Source organism: Mytilus trossulus, chromosome 7 (genome assembly GCF_036588685.1).
Source record: "Mytilus trossulus isolate FHL-02 chromosome 7, PNRI_Mtr1.1.1.hap1, whole genome shotgun sequence".
In the NCBI taxonomy this organism is placed as follows: domain Eukaryota; kingdom Metazoa; phylum Mollusca; class Bivalvia; order Mytilida; family Mytilidae; genus Mytilus; species Mytilus trossulus.
This window is the reverse complement of record NC_086379.1, coordinates 35538353-35560026: the sequence shown is the minus strand read 5'-3', so window position 1 is coordinate 35560026 and position 21674 is coordinate 35538353. Positions and strand designations below refer to the sequence as shown.

The 21674-nt window shown below is 30.8% G+C and overlaps 1 protein-coding gene across 2 annotated transcripts in view; it reads left to right on the top strand.

Moving 5' to 3' along the window:
• The window catches only part of LOC134724993 (intraflagellar transport protein 70A-like), a 52716-nt gene that overhangs the window by 5476 nt on the left and 25566 nt on the right, over window positions 1-21674 (top strand). For both annotated transcript variants that reach the window (XM_063588436.1, XM_063588435.1), the window contains 7 exons: window positions 2342-2398; window positions 11178-11246; window positions 12125-12296; window positions 13789-13917; window positions 14631-14833; window positions 15684-15749; window positions 21182-21301. In XM_063588436.1, coding sequence (XP_063444506.1) covers window positions 2342-2398; window positions 11178-11246; window positions 12125-12296; window positions 13789-13917; window positions 14631-14833; window positions 15684-15749; window positions 21182-21301 — 816 coding nt within the window. The remainder of the gene's footprint in view (window positions 1-2341; window positions 2399-11177; window positions 11247-12124; window positions 12297-13788; window positions 13918-14630; window positions 14834-15683; window positions 15750-21181; window positions 21302-21674) is intronic.

Below are 21674 nucleotides of genomic sequence, written 5' to 3'. Positions count from 1 at the left end.
ATAAAGATCTGACAATGCTTTGTCCTACTTTCTGTTTTAATGACAGATTCTCAGGTTTTAACACAATGAAACAAAGTTGAAACCACCCAAAATTTTGTAGGCAAGAATTTGAAAATTTCATTGGCTAATGTAATAATTACTAGAACAAAAAGTGAATTAGAGTGCGTTTTGTTAGATCCAGGAAAGGGAAACTTGCACACAGTATCTGTACGTGTATTTTAAACAGATTGATTGTTAATAACTTAAATATGAATAAATTATACAAGAAAGTATCATATTATCAATGTTAATTAATAAGTATTTACATGGATACTGTGAATTCATTTATTTTCATGGGTACCAATTTTCATGGATAAAGGAAAACTTGTATGTTCGAGGATATTTAATTTCACGGTTTTGCTGAGGTCTGCATAAAAGTCAATAAAAAAAAATTGCCATTCTCTGAACATTTAATTTCATGGTTTTGCCTGTACTAATACAATCCTTGAATATTGGTATCCAACAAATCATAATGAATTCACAGTAATTCATAACTTATCATTATCATCTCATCTGCAACAAATGTCAATGAAAGCAAATGTATGCTTTATTGTGTACATAGCTTTAACTACATTACTTAAAAAGGTATAATTTTAAAAGCCCAATTTTTCAGAAAGCTTATAATATTTATTTAGTATTTTGAATCATATCTGTCATGTCTGTCAGTAATTGGGGTTTTGATCTTGACCTCCTTTTCATTGTTTTAACTGTTCAGAGTGGAGTATTTTGGGGACTATGTCAGTTTCTTGTTTTAATACCAGTTTTGCCTTAAAAAAACAAAAATGTGTATCGCTATCAGAATAGGGTCATCATACTCACATTTATAGATCATTGATGTATGCAAAAAGTATTGAAGTCTAAAAAAGCCTATTATGGTATTCATATCTATCTGACAGGAGTCACTAAGTGACTTCATTTGTCTTTACTATTATATATATCAGTAAGATGTCAACTTTATTTGGTTTATAGAATCATTCTAATGCATTCAGGTTCTTTTTACATGGTTGCTAATTTTTAGGGTTCATTGGAATTGTTTCATATAGGATAAGTGATTTGGCTTGTTTCTTTTGTCAGACTTTATACATAATAACTATATATAATTTGTTCTATGATTGGACTTGTAAATTGCAAATTTCCAGCAGCAGTGGGGCATTAAGTTTTACCCTTGTCCATCTGTACTTTAGTAGGAACATCCCAAAGTTGATTTCTGTTCTGTAACTTTAGTTTGCCTCAACCCAATGATATGAAACTTATACGCATTGCTTATTACCACATAATACATATAAAGATTGAACTTGGGTGGCATCACTTTTACTTTTCAAATTTAGTTTGCCTCAACCAAATGTTATTAAACTTATTCATGATGCTTAGTACCACAAAATACTGATCAAATGTGAAATTTGGTAGTGTCACTTTTACTGTTCTAGAGTTATTCCTGTTTTCAAATGAAAAAACTGCTAAATTTTTACTTACTGTTCTCTTACTTAAAAGTTAGCCTCAAACCAAAAGTTTTGAGACTTTTACACAATATATGTATTACTACAAAACTCATATCAAGTACAATATATGATATGCCAGCAGGGGCATCATCTGTGTCCATGGATTCCCTATTTATTTCGTGAACTAGAACTTCAAAAAACTATAGCTCAGTATGTTGATTTAGTAAATGGCAGGAATAATGCATAGGTACAATGTATCCAAAAGATGACAAAATAACATGTTCTTGTTCTGATATACTTTACATCACAAATTACATCATCATTTCACCATGTTACTGATTTTGAAGTTTCAATGTAGAAAATATTTTTCTTTTTTCCTTCTCTGATCTTTTCTGTTATTTAATTATAGTGGATTGGGAAACAAGATTTGCAACTTATATAAATCCCTCTCCACTTTACGGGTGTGAGTGCTGCCTTATAGCGGCATTAACCTGCTCTTTTGAAATCTACAAGGGTTTCTTTTACATGCAAGATATATGGCTCTCTCTTTACATGGTTCACACATTTATCCTCCCTTTCTGACGGACTATTATGGTTTCCTCAACACCATACTCGTAAATGGTGTCAAGTGAGAGACAAAAATTCAGTTCCTGAAATTTTATCCTGGAACGGGAATGGAACCAGGAACCTTTGTGTAAGTAGTCAGATGCACTAACCACTACACCACGGTTCTCTATCTTTTCTTTTCTCATCCAACTACAAAAGAAATCAACCACTTTGAAATATTACTTACCTTTTTTGCATGACCTTATATTTTAACATGATAAGAATATTTTAAAATGTTTTTCATATAACTTTTTCAGATCACTAAATTACAAGCTGCTATTAAATATGGTGAGGAAGATTTACCTGGAGCTAAGGTGAGTACAGTTATTTATTTTATTGTTATCTTGAAAATTTGTGTTGCTTTCCTTCTAAATTCCTTGCAGTGATATGAAAAATTCCAATTTTTTTGGATAATAACTAACAAAATAGATGGGAAAAGGAACAAAATACTTGCAAACAGAGTACAATGCATGTTCTGTTGTTTAAGTACTATATAAACCAATAGATAAATTTTATTGAATGTAAAGTGTACATTTTGGTCTAGACAGTATCATCTGACCTTGACCTCATTCTCAAATGTTATAAGCTTCATACAGGGGGATAATAATATTATTCTGTCACATTTAAAACATTGTTGTGACGTTATTCTATTGTTATACCCGTTCTTTATTTCAGTGATTAGACTATCATTTACCTGCGAGAAACCATTATGTTACCTTTCACTGTCCAATATTTTTAAGAATAACCCTCCTCTTTCTTAAAAATATTGGACAGGTGAAGGTAGCATAACTGATTCTTACAGGTAAATGATAGCCCAATCACTGAAAAAAAGATCGGGTACAACAATAGAATGATGCCAATTGTTTTCATCATGTGAATAGAAAAAATACAACCAAATACCAAATGACAATTACAAGAAAACATTTTATTAAAGTCATCTTCACTCGTCGAAACAGTTTCTTGAAAACAAAAATCACTTTCAAATTGATTTTAACACTTCCAAAAGATTTATTCTCGTCCGTCTTTGGTAATCAATATTGACCTCTGTTGTTGCTTTTATTCTTCCTAACATCATTTTCATCTACAAGGACCATAATCAACACAAAACTCATCCGGTGTTAAAATGCAAATCTAGAACTTGCTTCTTAAACTAGGGAACTACAATAGTTTTTATAATTTTCAGGTTTTGACGTTGATTTACAAGTTGTTGTTTTTTGAGTCTGATATTATTGCTTGAATATGACTATTATAATGCAGCATATCATTTCGCTAAGTAACCACGATGAATATGGGAACGTTACCGCATCTTATATGTTAAACAAATCAAATGTTCGATTTGCACTTTGTTCGAAGTAACCGTTGTATGTTATAAAAGAAAATAAAAAGGGTTTTTTTGCAAAAGAAATTGGCAGACAAAATCATGTTCAGTAAAAAAACAAAATAAAACACAAGGGACACCAATACACAAATTAACGCGGAAAAAAAGAGGTAACACGACCTTCCAGGATAATAATAGATAAAAAGGGGAGGGGTTAACCTGGTGATACCGTTCGGGTAAACAATAACATTCTTTTGAAAATTCCGATGAAAACAAAATAGTTTCAAATGATCGCACGTTGTTTTCCCTTAATTTGATCATAATAATTATATATTTGAATCAAAATCGACTGCGGTGCACTCAATATGGTCCAACGTGTGCCGTCACGTTATGCCATCACATGTGCTTTTCTTTTTTTTCTCTCGCTCAAATAGAAAGAAATGAAACCCGATTAGAAAAAAGAAGCTAATAGGAGAGGACTGCAATTTGAAAATAAATTATATATAAAACTTGCCATTATTAGCTGCTGAAACTATATCCTCTTTTTAATCCACACTAAAATTGAATATATCTGAATACACATTTTAATCCAAAGTTTTAAACAGCACAATCACTTAAAACGACACCATTATATTCGTTTTATTAGCATTAGGAATAAACTTTCCACTTGTATCCATTTTGCAACACAAAAAGCATGTATAAAAGGTATTCACTGAACATATTATGAGTAGTCCTTTCGCAATCACAAATCATGATGCGCATACCTTGAGTCTTAATCTACATGTAGCTCTACATGTTGACAATGTTTACCTTCAGCTGTACTTTCTTTTTTCTCTTGTTTAAGTTGAGCTGCTTTTTATAGGGGCCAACATGTAGGATAAATTTTAATGTAAAGAAAGCTTATTCACCAACAATTTTCACTTTTGATGAAAATAAAACTTTTTTATTTGATTGCATTTGTTCCACCTTTTTGACTTGTTAAACAATGTTTTAAGTAAGATATAAGCCTCTAACAGTCCATTCTGTAAAATATTGAACAGGTCTTCGGCCTGCGGCCTCAGACCTGTCCAATATTTTACAGAATGGACTGTTATCAGCTTATATCCTTTACATAGTTTTCTGAAACATTGTGACATGGGAGATCTATAACTCAGGGAAGAAATCCTGCTCAGAGAACAAATCTTGTAATAAATATTTAAAATGAATATTTCAAGCATTGGAACTTGAAAAAGATATGCACATACAATATGAATTAAAAAAACAGTTAAAAGGTTTATCAAAAGTGTTGGACACTTATTTCTGAATGTACAGTATATTCCAAGTAAAGATGGAGAAAGTGAAAAAAAATGTTATTGAAATTAAAAATTGAAAATTTGATCAAAAGAGGTCAAAGTTCACCATTGGAGTTATAAGTTATCATCTTTATTAAGTTTCATATTCATTAGTCATCATTAGTCTATTGATAAGTATAAGTTTTACCAGAATCCAATGGTAGCAGACCTCAGTAGTAGTAGAAACTTGGCAGTATATATAGCTATCTATTTCAAGGTGAAAAGTAATCAAGGTGCAAAAGATTTTTTTCTTGGCAAATACTAAAAGATGATTAGTTTATGTTTAAATGTTTAAGATTCATACTTTGGTGAAACCAATCATTAGGTACAAAGTGAAATTTAAAAATTTGAGAGTTAACATTAACATTAATATTTAGTAATTAGTTTTAACCCGATGTTGCATGGGAAATAACCATGTTCCAAATTATCACTTGTTTACATGTTTAATACATTCTTGTCATACTGCCTTAGGGTAATGATCCACTGATCATGTAAATAAAATAATGTTACCTTGCTATGCCTTTTTTTGTAATATTGCTCAGGGATAACGATCATTATAGTTATAAAACAAATGTTATCTTCTTGGGCCTGTGACTTTTCATGCTTATTATTTCTAGATGAAAAATAAAGATACAATATTTGTCATTCCTAAAATTTTACTACTATATTTATTTAAAAAAAAAAATTGATATATTTCATTTTAATTTCTTTCAAAATAAGATGGGCTAGCAAGTTTAAGAGAAGAAAAAAAACATTCAATCAAAAACCATGTTATATAGATATAGGAAGATGTGGTGTGAGTGCCAATGAGACAACTCTCCATCCAAACAACAATTCAAAAATTAAACCATTATAGGTTAAAGTACGGCCTTCAACACGGAGCCTTGGCTCACACCGAACAACAAGCTATAAAGGGCCCCAAAATAACTAGTGTAAAACCATTCAAACGGGAAAACCAACGGTCTAATCTATATAAACAAAACGAGAAACGAGAAACACGTATATATTTCATAAACAAACGACAACTACTGTACATCAGATTCCTGACTTAGGACAGGTGCAAACATTTGCAGCGGGATTAAATGTTTTAATGGGCCCAAACCTTCTCCCTTTTTCTGAAACAATAGCATAACATCACAAACTATAAAAACATACGATAAAATATCAATTGGCAGACTTAACTCAATCAAAAAACGTATGATTACACAATGAATGAATAAATTTGATCTGCGATATCTGAATACAAATGCACAGTTAATTAAATATTAGAGACAAAAATTCATGACCAAAAGGCTAACAAACAAATTGAAACACACTGAGAAATATTTAACCAATCAAGGTGTTTAGAAAAAAAAAACGTTTTTTTATAATCTTGAAGTTTATACAAATGTTGTAAGAATAAGTGAAAAATTGAAGATATTACAAATAATCAAAGCTGGTATACAGCAAAGATCCATAGAAATAAAAAATGACAAAAAAGCATTATAAACAGTATCAACAGGTCGAATTAACAAGAAAATACGATTTGAGAGTACTCGCAGTTACTGACAGCTAGTTAAAAGCCAAAACCAATTAATAGTAAAAAATCATGCATCAGAGACTAAAATCGACTAAAACACATCACAGGGATTTAGTATTTTAACGTCATTAATAGTCAAAGAAGACATGACTTGTGCAATGCCAAAAATAAATGTATCGACAGGTAGTAGTATAGTGAAGAGCGACTTCTATAGAAATAAAAGTAAACGTGGCTGTGTCCCCTATACATCTCGCCTCAAAAGATAATGAAATTTAGTTATGTTTTAATTTGCTAATGACAAAATCAATATTAGTGCCAATGTGAACTATATTCAGAGATCTAATTACAATATTGGTACGATAACCCTTACTTATAAGTTTGTTTAAAGGTTCGATGAGTTTACAAGGATCACATAGTGATTTCCTCGCTTTAAGTACAATATTACCATAAAATTTAGGATGAGAAATACCATTTTTAATAAGCTTTCTACAGGTATAGCCAAATTTACTAATCAAATCTTTGTATCTATGAAAGAATTTAGTAAAAGTTTTAAGTAATTTATGGTATCGAAATCCCTGACACAACAATTTACCAGTGATGCATTGATTACGTTCGTTAAAATCTATGACATCAGAACACACACGGGCAAACCGAACGAGTTGCGATATATAAACACCGTATGATGGAGCCAAAGGCACATCGCCGTCTAAAAAAGGAAAATTAACAATAGGAAATGAAAAATCGTCTCTTTTGTCGTAAATTTTAGTGTGAAGTTTCCCGTTTGAAATTGAAATGTCTAAATCTAGAAAAGGACAACTGCTGCTGTTTATGTTAGATTTAATTAAAGTAAGCTCGTTTGGGTAAATTTCTGAAGTATATTTAGAGAACTCTGGATTATTCAACGAAAAAATATCATCCAGATAACGGTAGGTATTTTTGAATGTATCAACCAAATGTAACAATGATGGGTCTTTACTGAGTTTGGTCATAAACTGAGATTCATAGCAATATAGAAATAAATCTGCTATTAAAGGGGCACAGTTGGTGCCCATAGGAATACCTACTACCTGACGATACACTTTATCGCCGAAACGTACATAAATGTTATCAAGCAGAAAGTTTAAAGCTTCAATCATATCCTCACATTTCCAGTAAGTGTATCTAGCATACTTTCCTTTTTCGTTACAGAAAAAGGCCTTAAACGAGTTACAGCAAATAAAATTACAATGAGATTTTTCGAAAGACCATTTTATCAAATACAAAAACTTTTTCTTTATAAGATTGTGTGGAAGTGTAGTGTACAGAGTAGAAAAATCATAACTGTCAACAGAATTGTAAGGACCATTGAGAGCATGTATTTTATCTAAAACCTCTAAAGAATTTTTAACACTCCAAAAATAATTAATACCATTATTTTCATAAGCTTTATTACAAAAGTTAATAACCAGTTCTTTGATAGTAGTAAGGGAGGTGGTTAGAAGCACTGATAGATTAGTAGTAGAACACTTACTCGAAGCGGAGATGAAACGGAATTTAAATGGTTTTTTGTGTTATTTCGGTAACCAGTACATGGTAGGGACTTTCAAATGTTCGGAAGATGCTTTAAGCTGGGCAGTGGCAGTGGTATGCTTGTTAACGATTTGACTCTCTGTGGTGCGCACTGACCTAAATGTAGAGGAATTGATAATTTCGTTTTGAAGAACTTTCGTGTAGTATATGCGTCACACCACCACTACATTATTTGCTGCCTTGTCTGCCGGTACGAACACAAACCACTCTGCGAGTACCTTGAGTTTGTTTTTTATTCTAGAAATGGGTATATCATGGTTCCTATTATTAATTTCAGAATTGTTTTCTAAATGAGATATTCGAATATCAACAGTATTCATAATTTTATTCAAATAACTGTCTAAAGATTTTTTATCGGATTTTTCACGTTTGCACCAATTTTTACAATAGGCAGACAGAGCGTCTTTAATGACCTGACGACACTGTTTCCAATCTATTGTAGATGGAGGACGGTATTTCGGTCCTTTCTTTAGAAAAGTTATGACTTCACGGTCATCGACTATGTTGAGGTCTCCTGTGATAACATGACCATAGGGAACATATTTAAAACTAGATGTTTCGCAATCTCAAGTGGAAGGAACATTATTTTCTATATTGACGTCTGTTGTAATTGACGTATAATTGAAAATCAAATTTCTGCTCGGTTTTTTATAAGAATACGAAATAATGGGTTGTTCTATATTATCAAAATATGGAGGTATTAAGCTATAGACAGAAGAGTCATTGAATATGCTAGACAAATTAATAAAATCAATACCTCTATTTATATATTTTAATTTGAGAAAATGTCGTTTACGATTTTCAGGTAGTTCTTTTTTTCTTTTTTTCATACATCAATTTTTGATAGAATCTACAAAAAAAAGAAGATTAAATTCTTTTTGGACTTTATTGAGGTAGAGAGCTTGCATGCTTTGCTAACTTACTAAATTGTTGTTGTTTTGTCTGCTGCTGTGAAAATAAGTTTGAGCTTAGCCTTGCCTTGAGAAAATGACTCTTTTGACTGTCTGTCTGCACATGTCTTTTTCAAGTTATGGGGAAATATTTCATGTAGGGTACACAACTTTTACTACTAACTCACATAGAGGTTTCCTTTATGTATTTGAATGTTAATTCATATACAAGAACTGTGCCTATTTTTATGATTTAAAAAGTAGTCAGCTATAAAAGGCCCTGAAATGAAAAATGTTAAACAATTAAGTCTAAAAAACAAATGGCCTGATCATGATTTATGTACAAAATTATGAAAGAAAAACCAATAGGATATACAGCTTGGGACTTGGTGCAGGCACATACACATGTACAAAATGTAGAACAATTATATCTAGAAAAATAAAAATTTCATGATTTTTTCCCTACCCATTTTCAGTGATGATTTCCAATGTTATATTTTCAAAAGTCATTAGGTAATTAACTTTTTTAATACTTTTTACCAATACTTTATAAAAGATAGACTTTCTAAGATATAAATGATTTTGACTTAATTTACATCTTGTTTAATTTTATTCAATTTGCAAAACATTAAAATGAGGATAAATACAAAAATACTTATGTTAGGATAAGTGGTAATACATGTATTTTGATAATATTCCATACTCTAAAGATAAAACTACTGTGTAGTCAGTTTTACCATTAAAGCATTTGAGATATATGCAGCATCTGTTTACATGTAAATTGTCAACAAATTATGTCAGGTCCTGCTGATTAACTGTTAATCACAAACTTATGTTTTACAATCCTTGAGAAAATTTTGAGCAAAATTACAAAAAAATTATATGTTGAGGCATCTAACGTTGGAAAAAGTGTAACGAAATGAAGAAAAATTATTAAAAAAATTCTAATTATTTTCCAAATAGCAAAAGAGGTCAAAGTTCACCATTGGATTGTATAGTAGTCATATTTTTCTTATTATATAGTATACTTAGTTACTTTTTCATATTTTCTTAGTAGTAAGTCATTTTCATTTTTTCTTAGTATTCATTACATAGTGTAAGTTTAATCCAATGGCAGCAGACCTCACATGTACTGATGTTTGATCCTTTTATATAGCAGGAGAAATGCATCATTTTACGTCTGCTGGTGAAATTTATTAACTATTTGTGCAAATAACTTTGATTGACATATTCATTGAAATATTAAATTTGGGAGAAAAAGCAATAATTTTCATTGAAGTTTTGAGTAAAATTTTCTTCTAGTAAAATCTTTTGGAATCTGCATTATTTGGATATTTAAGATTGGTGCATTGTATGGGGGAGTAACTCAGTTGATTAAGAAATACATGTATAGAAAGATGAAGAAGAAAAACAAACTTATAATACATCATATGTTGCCAATGTGTAATTAGCTGTGAAAAAGCCATTTTACATTGATATATAATATTCATCTACTTCATTGATTGCATCTGTATCATGTATTTATAAGATATTTTTTTGTAAGAAATGTTTTATGATGTATACATACAGATGCATGAGTCATATTGTGTCATATGTTAATAATTATTGACAAACTTCCATATGAACCTAGAAATTAAAACAGAATTATTACTGCTGTAGAATTATCTGATTCTTTAATAGTAAGAAGTTGAGGTAGACAACAAATTAAGAATCGGGGAAATAGAGGACTCTTCTATTGGAATTACTCTGTGTTTGGTAAGGGCACCCTCCCCACTTTAGTCAAACTCCTACATATGTGTGCAGGGTTCAAAATCTGTCTGGACTCACCATTTTCAAAACTGATGAGTCCACTGTGTGACCTCAGATGCATTAAGATTGAAATATTTTGTATAAACTGAACAAAAATAAACATGAATATCATCATTTTATAGTAAAAGTTTAAAAGCAATCTTAATTTAATGTTATTTTATTGATCTGTTAGGCCCTGGAGACTAAAATATTACATTATATTGTAATGAAATATCTTCTACTTGCTTTTGGACTCACCATGGCAAAAAATGACGAGTCCCTGGACTCGCCTTCAAAAATCCTGAGCGAGAACCCTGCCAAACAGTGCCAGACCAAGTTGTGATTGTTCATGTATATGTACATGTACTCATACATTACTCACATAGCAACTGAGATTACACCCTGTTTTTGTTGGGAATCATGTTCTTCAGTCTCTAATTTTCACTATGTTTTGTTTTGTATACTACTAGTGTGTTTCTTATGGTCAATTTTCTTTTTTTGCCATGGTGTTGTCAGTTTGTTTTTGACTTATGAGTTTGACTTAAGTTCCCTTTTCCACCTCAAAACTATAGTAATCCTGTTATAAAATGTTAGTAAATTAAAAAAAATCTCTATCATACACTTTACTTGATGATTTAAGTATGAAGTTTATTAAATCTTGATCTTAATACATTTTAGAGTTTGGTAGAGCAGTGTCCAGCAGATGATCCAGATACAGAAATCAATCTTGGATGCCTCTTGTTTAAGGTAAAATATAAAACATATAGTTTCCACCACTGCAACAAGTGTATTTCGATATTTCTCCACTGGAGACAGTTAAATTTTAATATTTAAAGGGCGAGGCTTGCCAACCTTTTTGAATAATTAAAATTTAACTGTTGAGAGTGGAGAAATATCGTAATACATGAGTTACAGTGGTGGAATCTGTTTTTCTAATGATTCTGATGATTATTGTCCTTCCTTTTCAAAGATTTGGAGATAGTTGTGTACTTTTGGTGTGAGGATATCAGGCATGGACGCCTTTTTCCATGAGGTCACAATAAGAAAATTCAGAAGAAAACAAGAAAATTTAATGTCACAACTAAATTTCAACAAAATTTGCAGAGAACAGATTTTTCACTAGGGAGGAGAAATATTTTTCTCTCACCGGACTGGAAATGTGAAAATAGCACAAAAAATTGAGAAATAGTGTTGTGTATTTTCGGTGTGAGAAAAAAACTTGTATTCCAAGTCAACTTAACTAAATAATTTTTTAAAGTATAGAAGTGAAAAGAAGTGTTTCTAATGTGCAGAATACTCAAAGAAAAGGGTTTTGATATAGAGGAAAAACAAAATTAAAAAATAGTTATCATAGTAAATTTACAAGTGGATATCTTAAAATAAATTCTAAACTAATTCACAAGGTAAAACTTTATAATATTATGATTGGTCTTTCATAGATGGTTACACTGCTTTTCTCCATTCTTTCTTATATTTACATTTATATTTTTTTTTTCCTTTGGGGAGTTCAAATCAATAATATATTTTTTTGGTGTTTTGATATTGCTCTAATTTATAACCCAGTAGATTCTATAAGTTTAAATTCATTTTCAAAACATAAACAATATATTAAACTTCAATTTTAGGATGGAAGATATGAGGAAGCTTGTTCTAAGTTTACCACAGCCATGCAGATACTAGGATACAAAGCTGATCTATCCTATAACATAGCTTTATGTCACTACATGTTGAAACAATATGCTCCTGCACTTAAACATATTGCTGATATCATTGAGAGGGGTATTAGAGAACATCCAGGTAAATTTTATCAGCTAAAGTCTAAATAATTTGTTTGTGTTCAATATTTTTGAAATGAGCTATTTAGCAGATGTACAATAGAATAGAACAAAATTGTAACAATTATTAGGAGAAACACTTCAGATTTTAACAAAAGAGGTCAAAGTTCACCATTGGAGAGTAAGTCAACATAAAGTTTCCATATTAAATCAGTTCAGTAAGTAACAGAAATCCAATGGCAGCAGACCTCAATGTGATGGGATTCTGAGGAGTATATATAGTCAGCAGTTTACCATGAATAACAGATTGATGGTTTAATCTATGTATTAAACTGGCAATTATTGATTTAATAATTGATTGAAATAAGAAAGGAAAATGTCATTTTGTTCATATAAAGATTTTTAATTTCTTTATACTTTATTATTTATTTTTATTGGAAATTAATCTTATTATATCAAATTTAAAATATTACAGAAAATATGGGAGATAACTGCACATCTTTCTGTCTTATGATACATTAATTATATTAATCAATAGTGACGAGATTTCCAAAACAGATCTAATGTTATATCATTCAACAAAAAAAACAATTCTCCCGCATTTATTGATCTGAAAATCTTAAATGAAAAAAAGCAAAACTTATGTACTGTTATTGATTTTTGGCAGTTTGTCAAAAGTATGTTAAGTATTTATCATCATGCATGCTCGAGCAGAGTACAATGAAATAAACGATATGTTTATAGAAATGAGGATGTATCAGTGTTAAAAAAAATAAGAACAAATGTATGTTTAATATTTATCATGCATGCAGAGTCCAATAAAATAACTAATATGTTTACAAGGTTGAATGTGTAATTGTTCAAAGATGTAAATTGAGAAGCTTTGAATAAACCATTTATATTAGAGTACTATAAAAAAGAAAATTGTACATTTAAAAGAAAGATTTTGATTATGTAAAATAAAGTATGTTAATTAGTATTTATCACCATGGAAATGATAGATTTATAATTGGGGATTCAAAAGTCTTCAATGACAAAGTATTTATAAATAAATCATTTACATTGAATTACAATAATTTAACTTTGGGGATGTAATGTGTCTTCTGATTTTTAAATAGCTGACATTGTTTTGTTTATCAGCTCATAGACATAATTAAGTAATGTGACCGTGACGTCATCAATATTTTTCATGATTTTCTCTGTTTTAAAATGTAATTTAGAATTAAATTAGAAGATATAACTAATATTTTTTTCTGTCCATTGGAAATAACATAAAAAATGTGAAGCACTCTTTAACATAACTCGCTACACGGGTTATTCAGTGTTCACCACATTTTTTATGTTATTTCTTCATAGACTGAAAAAACATTGCAGTCATTCCTAATTATATTTTTTTTTTTATATTAGACAGGAATAGAAGTTTAACTTTTTTTCTTATTATTAAAGAAAGAAAGTGGGAACTAGGACCATCCAAATATAACTTGTTAAGATTTCAACCAATGTTTTTTTTCCAGAATTAAGTGTTGGAATGACAACAGAAGGGATAGATGTTAGAAGTGTTGGTAACACTCTGACTCTCCATGAGACAGCGTTGATTGAAGCATTTAATCTGAAGGCAGCTATAGAATACCAACTCAAGAATTGTAAGTTTTGTATTATATGGTTGTATGATACAGCATAGCAATTACTATAGTCTGATATATTGTGGGTTCATTGAAATATTTGTAGAGTACCATTGATTCTTTGATTACATCAGAATAGGCAAACCATGAATTAAAGGTTAAAAAAAGAATAAATAATTAAATTTACTTTAGGCTTGTATATAAACTTTTGCAAAACCACGATATCAAATGTCATTGATTGGGATTCCAGATTGCAATTACCTCATGCTTGATGTAGAATAGAGAGCATTATTTTGTGTTTTAAGTTTAAAATGCTTTTTCAAAAACTTCAATTCTCGAGCTTCAACTACAATAGCAGGATGCCTGAATAATAAAATAAAATATGCATAATTGTAATAATCTAATTTTGCAAATAACCAGTTAAGGGCTGTTCCAGAAAATACTATGTCCCCCCCCCCCCCCCCAGGGACTGCACTTTTTTTTAACCCCCACCACCCACAGAAATAAAATTTAATTAGAACAGCACTCCCTTTGCATTTTGGTATTTCAAATACAACCACCCACATAATATTTAAAAAATTGCCTTCCCTGGGGGGGACATAGTATTTTCTGGAACAGCCCTAAGGTATAACAGATTAATCAAATAAATATATATATATACCTAAATAAAGGTTTTAACCCTATTAGCTTTATTAAATCATTGCATCAATTAAGATTATTTGTTATTTTTCCAGATGAAGCTTCATGTGAAGCATTGACAGATATGCCACCAAGAGCAGAGGAAGAGTTAGATGCTGTGTCACTTCACAACCAAGCTCTGATGAACATGGAAACCAATGCCACTGGTGGCTTCCAGAAAATGCAGTTTTTACTGCAACAGAATCCCTTCCCTCCGGAAACTTTTGGAAATCTTCTTTTATTGTATGCCAAATATGAAGTAAGTAAATTCTCTTTTTCTTCACACTACTACAGTTATGTGTTGATATCCCAATTTGAAGAGTGCTTCATTTTCTGAACAGCAGCAAACACTTGTTACAACCTTTTGAAGACAGTAAACAACCTCTTCTAGGAGAAATTTTTGATCTTTTCAAACATGCCAATATTTGGCAGTGACTGTCAGCATGTTCTTTGTCCTGGTCATATCACTTTACAGAACCTACCTATATTTATAGATTATCGTTGATTATCTCAACGAGATTGATTTTCTCGCTTGAGCTGGTACAGCGAAAGTGAGAAAAGCAATCGAGTTGAGATGACCAATGATAATCTGTTTATAGCTATTTTACCTATGATGACGTTGTCAATTTCAATGTCAATTTCGTTAGCAACGGCACCATGGCAACGTGGCCTCCTTAGTTTCTAGCGATAATGTTTCCATCTCAAGGGAGAAGCATGATATGAAAATTATCACAAAAAAAGATCAAAGGAAAAATGCACAAAATAGCGATAAAATAAAATGCTAACTTGTTTTTATGTCCTAAATATGCATGAACTATTTGTCACTGGAGGTTAAAAGTAACTATAAATCAATTATGATTGTTACAAGTTTTATCTGCTGTTTTTGCCATAGTATCTTTTGAGTTACTCCCCTTACAACATTAGGTTGTGATTACTCTGAATACATTTATTTTCATGGTTATGAATTCTCACTGCTTGAGGAAATTGTAAATCTATAGAAAATATTTATTTCTTGTAAAATTTGAGTATGAGGTTCACCTATATCCAAAATGAATTCACATTGCAAATTCTTTTTCCGCCTATTGGTTCATATTGTTTTTTTCTTTCAGTACTATGATCTAGCTGCTGATGTACTGGCAGAAAATGCTCACCTGACTTACAAATATCTAACTCCAGTAAGTATTTACATACCATTTATTTATACTGTTTTAAAGTTTGATGTTTTTAAAAATGCTTATGTAAATAAGTGTACTACCTGTAGATAGTGCATTATTTAGCATATTTTTAACTGATTTAAACCAGAATGAATAATAATTACAAACTGGTATTTCGGAAAAACAGTGGAATTGTATGGATGTTGACTCATTTTTAAGATTCCATTTTTGACTTACATTAACAATTTTTTTTTGGTTTGAATCGAAATTTGATAAATTTGCAAAGACAAATTACAATACATTTTCTTGTGTAGATATAATGCTTTTTAAGTTTGGATAAATGAAAAAGTGAAGGAAAAACATTATAATTGGAATCAATCTGCTTTAGGACAAATTGTCTAAACCATTTTTCAATTCAAGGTCTTTTACTTTAGAACAATACCTAAATATACATTTCTTAGGAGAAAATACTTATAAGACATATAAATGCAACAGTTTTTTCCATAACCATATATGCATCTTCAAACAAAAAGATCTAGATAGTACATAAACTTTGGTCCTTCAAATTCTTATTATAACTGTGTCATCTGATAGCTATTCTATAGCTGCATAAAGGTCACACTTCTGTTGCTGACAACATCATCTTTATCATTGACTCCTGAATAAATTTGATAAGACTACCACAGATTCATCTATAAAACATTAAGCTGAACACCTTCTATTTTGATTTTTAATATGAGTGAAAAGGGGTTTCTCCTATATTAAAAAGTAAAATCACAAAAATACTGAACTCAGAGGAAAATCGATTCGGAAAGTCCGTAATCACATGCCAATATCAAATTACAACACACACCAAAAATGAATGGACAAGAACTGTCATATTCCTGACTTGGTACAGGCATTTTCAAATGTAGAAAATGGTGGATTAAACCTGGTTTTATAGCATATTAAAAGACAGCATTACTATTTCTGCTTTTAATCCATTTAATTTCATTACCAAGCCTGTTGTTAAAAATGAAACATTAGAATGACCTTCAGGAATTGATATTAATTTTTAAAATTTTGAGAGAAATGGAAATATATTTTTGAACTTTAATATTTGAATCTGACATGATTTGGAAACACTTTTTACAGAATTCTAAATATCAGAATGTTTATCTATCAATGAAAAAGAAATATTTATTTTGCAAACCATTTACTAATACTGACAAAATTAATTGATTGAAATTTGTTGGAAGCCTCTATTTAATTCTGTTATCGTACACTTATCTGTCTTTTTTATAGAACATTACTATGTAATCACTGGATTGACAGAATGAGTGATCACTTATTTTTAATTAAGTTTAGCAATCAATAGGAAAATAGCCTTGAAAACTACTTTCTCACATGCAACCTTTTATAAAAACTGGGTTCTTCAAATGTTTCATGTTAGGCCAAAAAAATAATACACTTTTGTTACCATTGTTACCAGCCTCCTTACTGAAGTACACTAAATGGTCATGCCTATGATACTCTAAAGCATTTTTATGGACAATTTTAGTTTATCATTTTAAGTCTAGAAATTGTTGGTTTAACAGGGTATAGAGCGTTATCCAATATGTCATTTTAGTTGATGTGTACAAATTGAAATTTGAAGGGTCAATTTTTATACGCCCGTCAAAATTTTGACGGGAATTTTGACTGGCGTATTATGGTATACACATGTCCAGTGTCCGTCCGTCTGTCTGTCTGTCTGTCTGTCTGTCTGTCTGTCTGTCTGTCTGTCTGTCTGTCTGTCCGGCGTAAACATGTCGCACCGTAACTTGAGAACGACTTATCCAAATTTCATGAAAATTAATAAAGTTATTTCTTATGATGGTCAAATGATCTGTGTACTTTTTGCTGAAAATTAGATTTAAACTTTTTGATTTACGGCACTTTGTAACTAAAACAGGGGTGGGTTTTTTTCACATGTCGCACTGTATCTCAAAAACGATTCTTCATTATGGCTTAAAACTTTAAACACTTCTTACTTATATTAATTTCAATATCTGTATACTTTTTGGTGATGATTCAAAATTTTATATTTGAGTTATTGAGTATTTTGTGAAAAAGGGGGAGGTTTTTTTACATGTCACGCCATATCTCAAAATCGATTTATGATTATTGCTACAAGCTTAAACATATTTATTTATAGTGGATTGGGAAACAAGTTTTACAACTTATATTAATCCCTTTCCACTTTGCGGGTGCGAGTGCTGCCTTGTAGCGGCATTAGCCTACTCTTTTTCGAAAATCTACAAGGGTATCTTTAACGTGCAAGAGATGTGGCTCTCTCTTAACACGGGCCAGCCATTTATCGTCCCCGTCCGACGGACTATCATCGTTTCCTCAAGACCATACTCGCAAATGGTGTCAAACTACAAACTTTACACATGCCTTTGTTATATTAATCTTAAGATCTGTATACTTTTTGATGATGATTCAAAATTTCATTTTTTGAGTGATTGAGTATTTTGTAAAAAAGGGGGAGGTTTTTCTTACATGTTGTGCCATATCTCTATAACAATTTATGATTATTGCTTACGACTTTACACATTTCTTTGTTATATTGAGTTATTGGGTATTTTGTTAAACAGGGGAGGTTTTTGTTGAGCCTGCAACTTTTTTTGCAGAAAGCTCGACATAGGGATAGTGATCTGGCAGCGGCGGCTACGGCGGCGGTGTTAGCTCACTTCTTAAAAGCTTTATATTTTAGAAGGTAGAAGACCTGGATGCTTCATACTTTGTATATAGATGCCTCATGTTACGAACTTTCTGTCAGTCACATTTCAAATGTCCTTGACCTCATTTTCATGGTTCAGTGACTACTTGAAAAAAAAGTTCAGATTTTTTGTAATGTTAAATTCTCTCTTATTATAAGTAATTGGATAACTATATTTGGTATGTGCGTACCTTGCAAGGTTCTCATACCTGTCAGACCGTTTTCTCTTGACCTCGACCTCATTTCATGGATCAGTGAACAAGGTTAAGTTTTCGTGGTCAAGTCCATATCTCAGACACTATAAGCAATAGGTCTAGTATATTCAGTGTATGGAAGGACTGTAAGGTGTACATGTCCAACTGGCAGGTGTCATCTGACCTTGATCTCATTTTCATGGTTCAGTGGTTATAGTTAAATTTTTGTGTTTTGGTCTGTTTTTCTTATACTATATGCAATAGGTCTACTATAATTGGTGTATGGAATGATTGTAAGGTGTACATGTCTAGCTGACAGGTGTCATCTGACCTTGATCTCATTTTCATGGTTCAGTGGTCAAAGTTAAGTTTTTTAGTTTTGGTCTATTTTTCTAATACTTTATGCAGTAGGTCAACTTTGTTTGGTGTATGGAAATATTTTATGATCTATATGTTGGTTACGCAGGTTTTATTTGAAATTGACCTCATTTTCACGGTCCATTGCTAAGTTTTAGGTGTTTGTGTTTTGGTCTGTTTTTCTGAATTTATAAGCAATAAGTCAACTATATTTGTTATATTTAAGAATTGTTAGCTGTACATGTCTGCCTGGCATGGTTCATCTGACCTTGACCTCATTTTCATGGTTCATTGATCAATGTTTCATTTTCTTGGTTAATGTTGAGTTTATGTGACAGTTGTAATAAAGCTTTATATTTAGGTCTATCAAGATAGTATCAAGGATTAGTAAAGAAGGCGAGACATTTCAGTGTATGCACTCTTGTTTTTACATGTCGCACCGTATCATGCGCTCATGGCGCAGCTGTTTATTAACTTAAAGAAATAATTTTCAAATAAATTCCTAAATTTGTGAAAATCTAAAATCTTAAAAACCAACAGAAGAAGTCACTTGATTGTAAACAGATTTGAAACTTGAAACATGAATTTTAAAGGGGAAAATTGTAATACTATTTTTCAGTAGTTTGGTCCCAAACATCTTATTGTAATAGCAATTTATTTGAATTAATAACTGAATAACTTATTACTGGTATTTTTTATGTTCAAACTACAAAATCATTACATAACTTTTTCAATATATGGTTATGTTTATGTTTTAAAGTTATTGGACATAATTCAAAATGTTATTTCAGGCTCTGTTAACTTTCCAATCAAAATTGTTTACACGAAATCTAGTTTGGAATGAAAGAGTTATTTCCTGTTGAAAAATCAATATAGCCATTAATGGTCTAACTTTTAATTATTTTTTGCTTATATAAGTTTATTGTTTGTTTTAGTGAAATTTCAATATATTTGAGTTTTATTACATATCAGTACACAAATGGTACTAGTGTCCCCTGTCTGAGTAAAATGGCTAGATCCTAACACTTTGCTAACTAGTTAAAATGTAACTTTCTCAGTTCATTTGTAATGTAATGTAAAGTAAAGAGCTTTCGATTTAGTTTTGTGATTTCAAAGACCAAAACTGATCACAAGATTTTATTTCATTTTTTTTCTTGTCTCCAATTTTCATCTCCAATAAAGTTAGAATTAACACGAGGGAATATTTTAGCTATTTTAATTCAATCCCAAAATTTGTGGTATTATACTCCTGATAATATTCTGATTTAAAAGTTTTTTAATATTTTATTTATTCCTACAACAATTTCCATATGTAAGTGTATACCATGGACTCCTGGCACACAGGTCTATGGTAAAGGTTTTTCAAGGCTATTCATTAACATTGCTTTTAATAATTAAAAAAGATTATTAATCATTCAAATCAAACAATTTATTAATAGGCAATCTAATTAAAAGAAGATCTCAACATTTGCACACTATCTTTATGCTCCAATTAAAAGCTCAACTGTAATTAAAAAAGCATATTAGAAAAAAGATAAACATAGAAAACTATAATAACAAGAAACATAGAGCTTTGCATCATCAATAAGAAACATCATATCTCTAATTTTTGTGTTTTTTTCACATTTCCTGACCGGTGTGAGAAAAATATTTCTCCTCACTAGTGAAAAATCTGTTTTCTGCAAATGATTAGTCGAAATTTGAGTATAACGTCAAAATGTTTTGTTTTTCTTTTCAATTTTCCTATTGTGACGTCATGAAAAAAGGTGACCTTGCCTGATGACGTCGCATATAAAGAGCACAATTTTCTGAAAATCTTTGAAAAAGAACGATAAAAAGCATTAGAGAAACAGATTCCGACACTATAACTCGTGTATTACAATATTTCTCCACTCTCGTCAGTAAAATTTCATTATTTAAAGGGCTTGGCAAGACTCATGCTTTAAATAATAAAATTTAACTGTCTTGAGTGGAGAAATATCGTAATACACTTGTTGCAATGTTTCATCATAGCCAAAAATCTCAAATTAACCATTTAGGTGATCAGTTATAAGAAATATTTTGTACAAAAAATTCATGCTTGCAGATTTAATCATAACAATTGTCCTGTCATTCAGTCATAAATTGCACATAAGTTGACAATATTTTCTTTGTTACAGTATTTGTATGACTTCTTAGAAGCTGTGATCACTAGACAGACTTCACCAGAGGAGGCTTACAGGAAGCTTGAAGACATGGCCAAACAGCAGACTGAAACACTCAGTAAACTGACTAAACAGGTACATTATTTTTAATAGAACATTTGTTGGATTTGTTAATTTACCAATCTTATTGCAAACCACCATAGATTCAAGTTTTTTAAAAGGTACATTGGATAAGTTCTTATATCCTACTTCATGTGAACCTCAGTAGATTAGAAACCCTTGTTACTAGTGGTTAGTACAATACTGCTTGATAATCTTAGTACATAGTCTTTATTCTCATAACCTACAGTCATTGATCTTTAGATGTAAACTTCCTACTTACACCATTTCTTATTGCACTAAAAACCATTCATTATTGCAGTAAACACCATTCCTTATTGTACTAAACACCATTCTTTATTGCACTAAGCACCATTCATTATTGCACTAAACACCATTCCTTATTGCA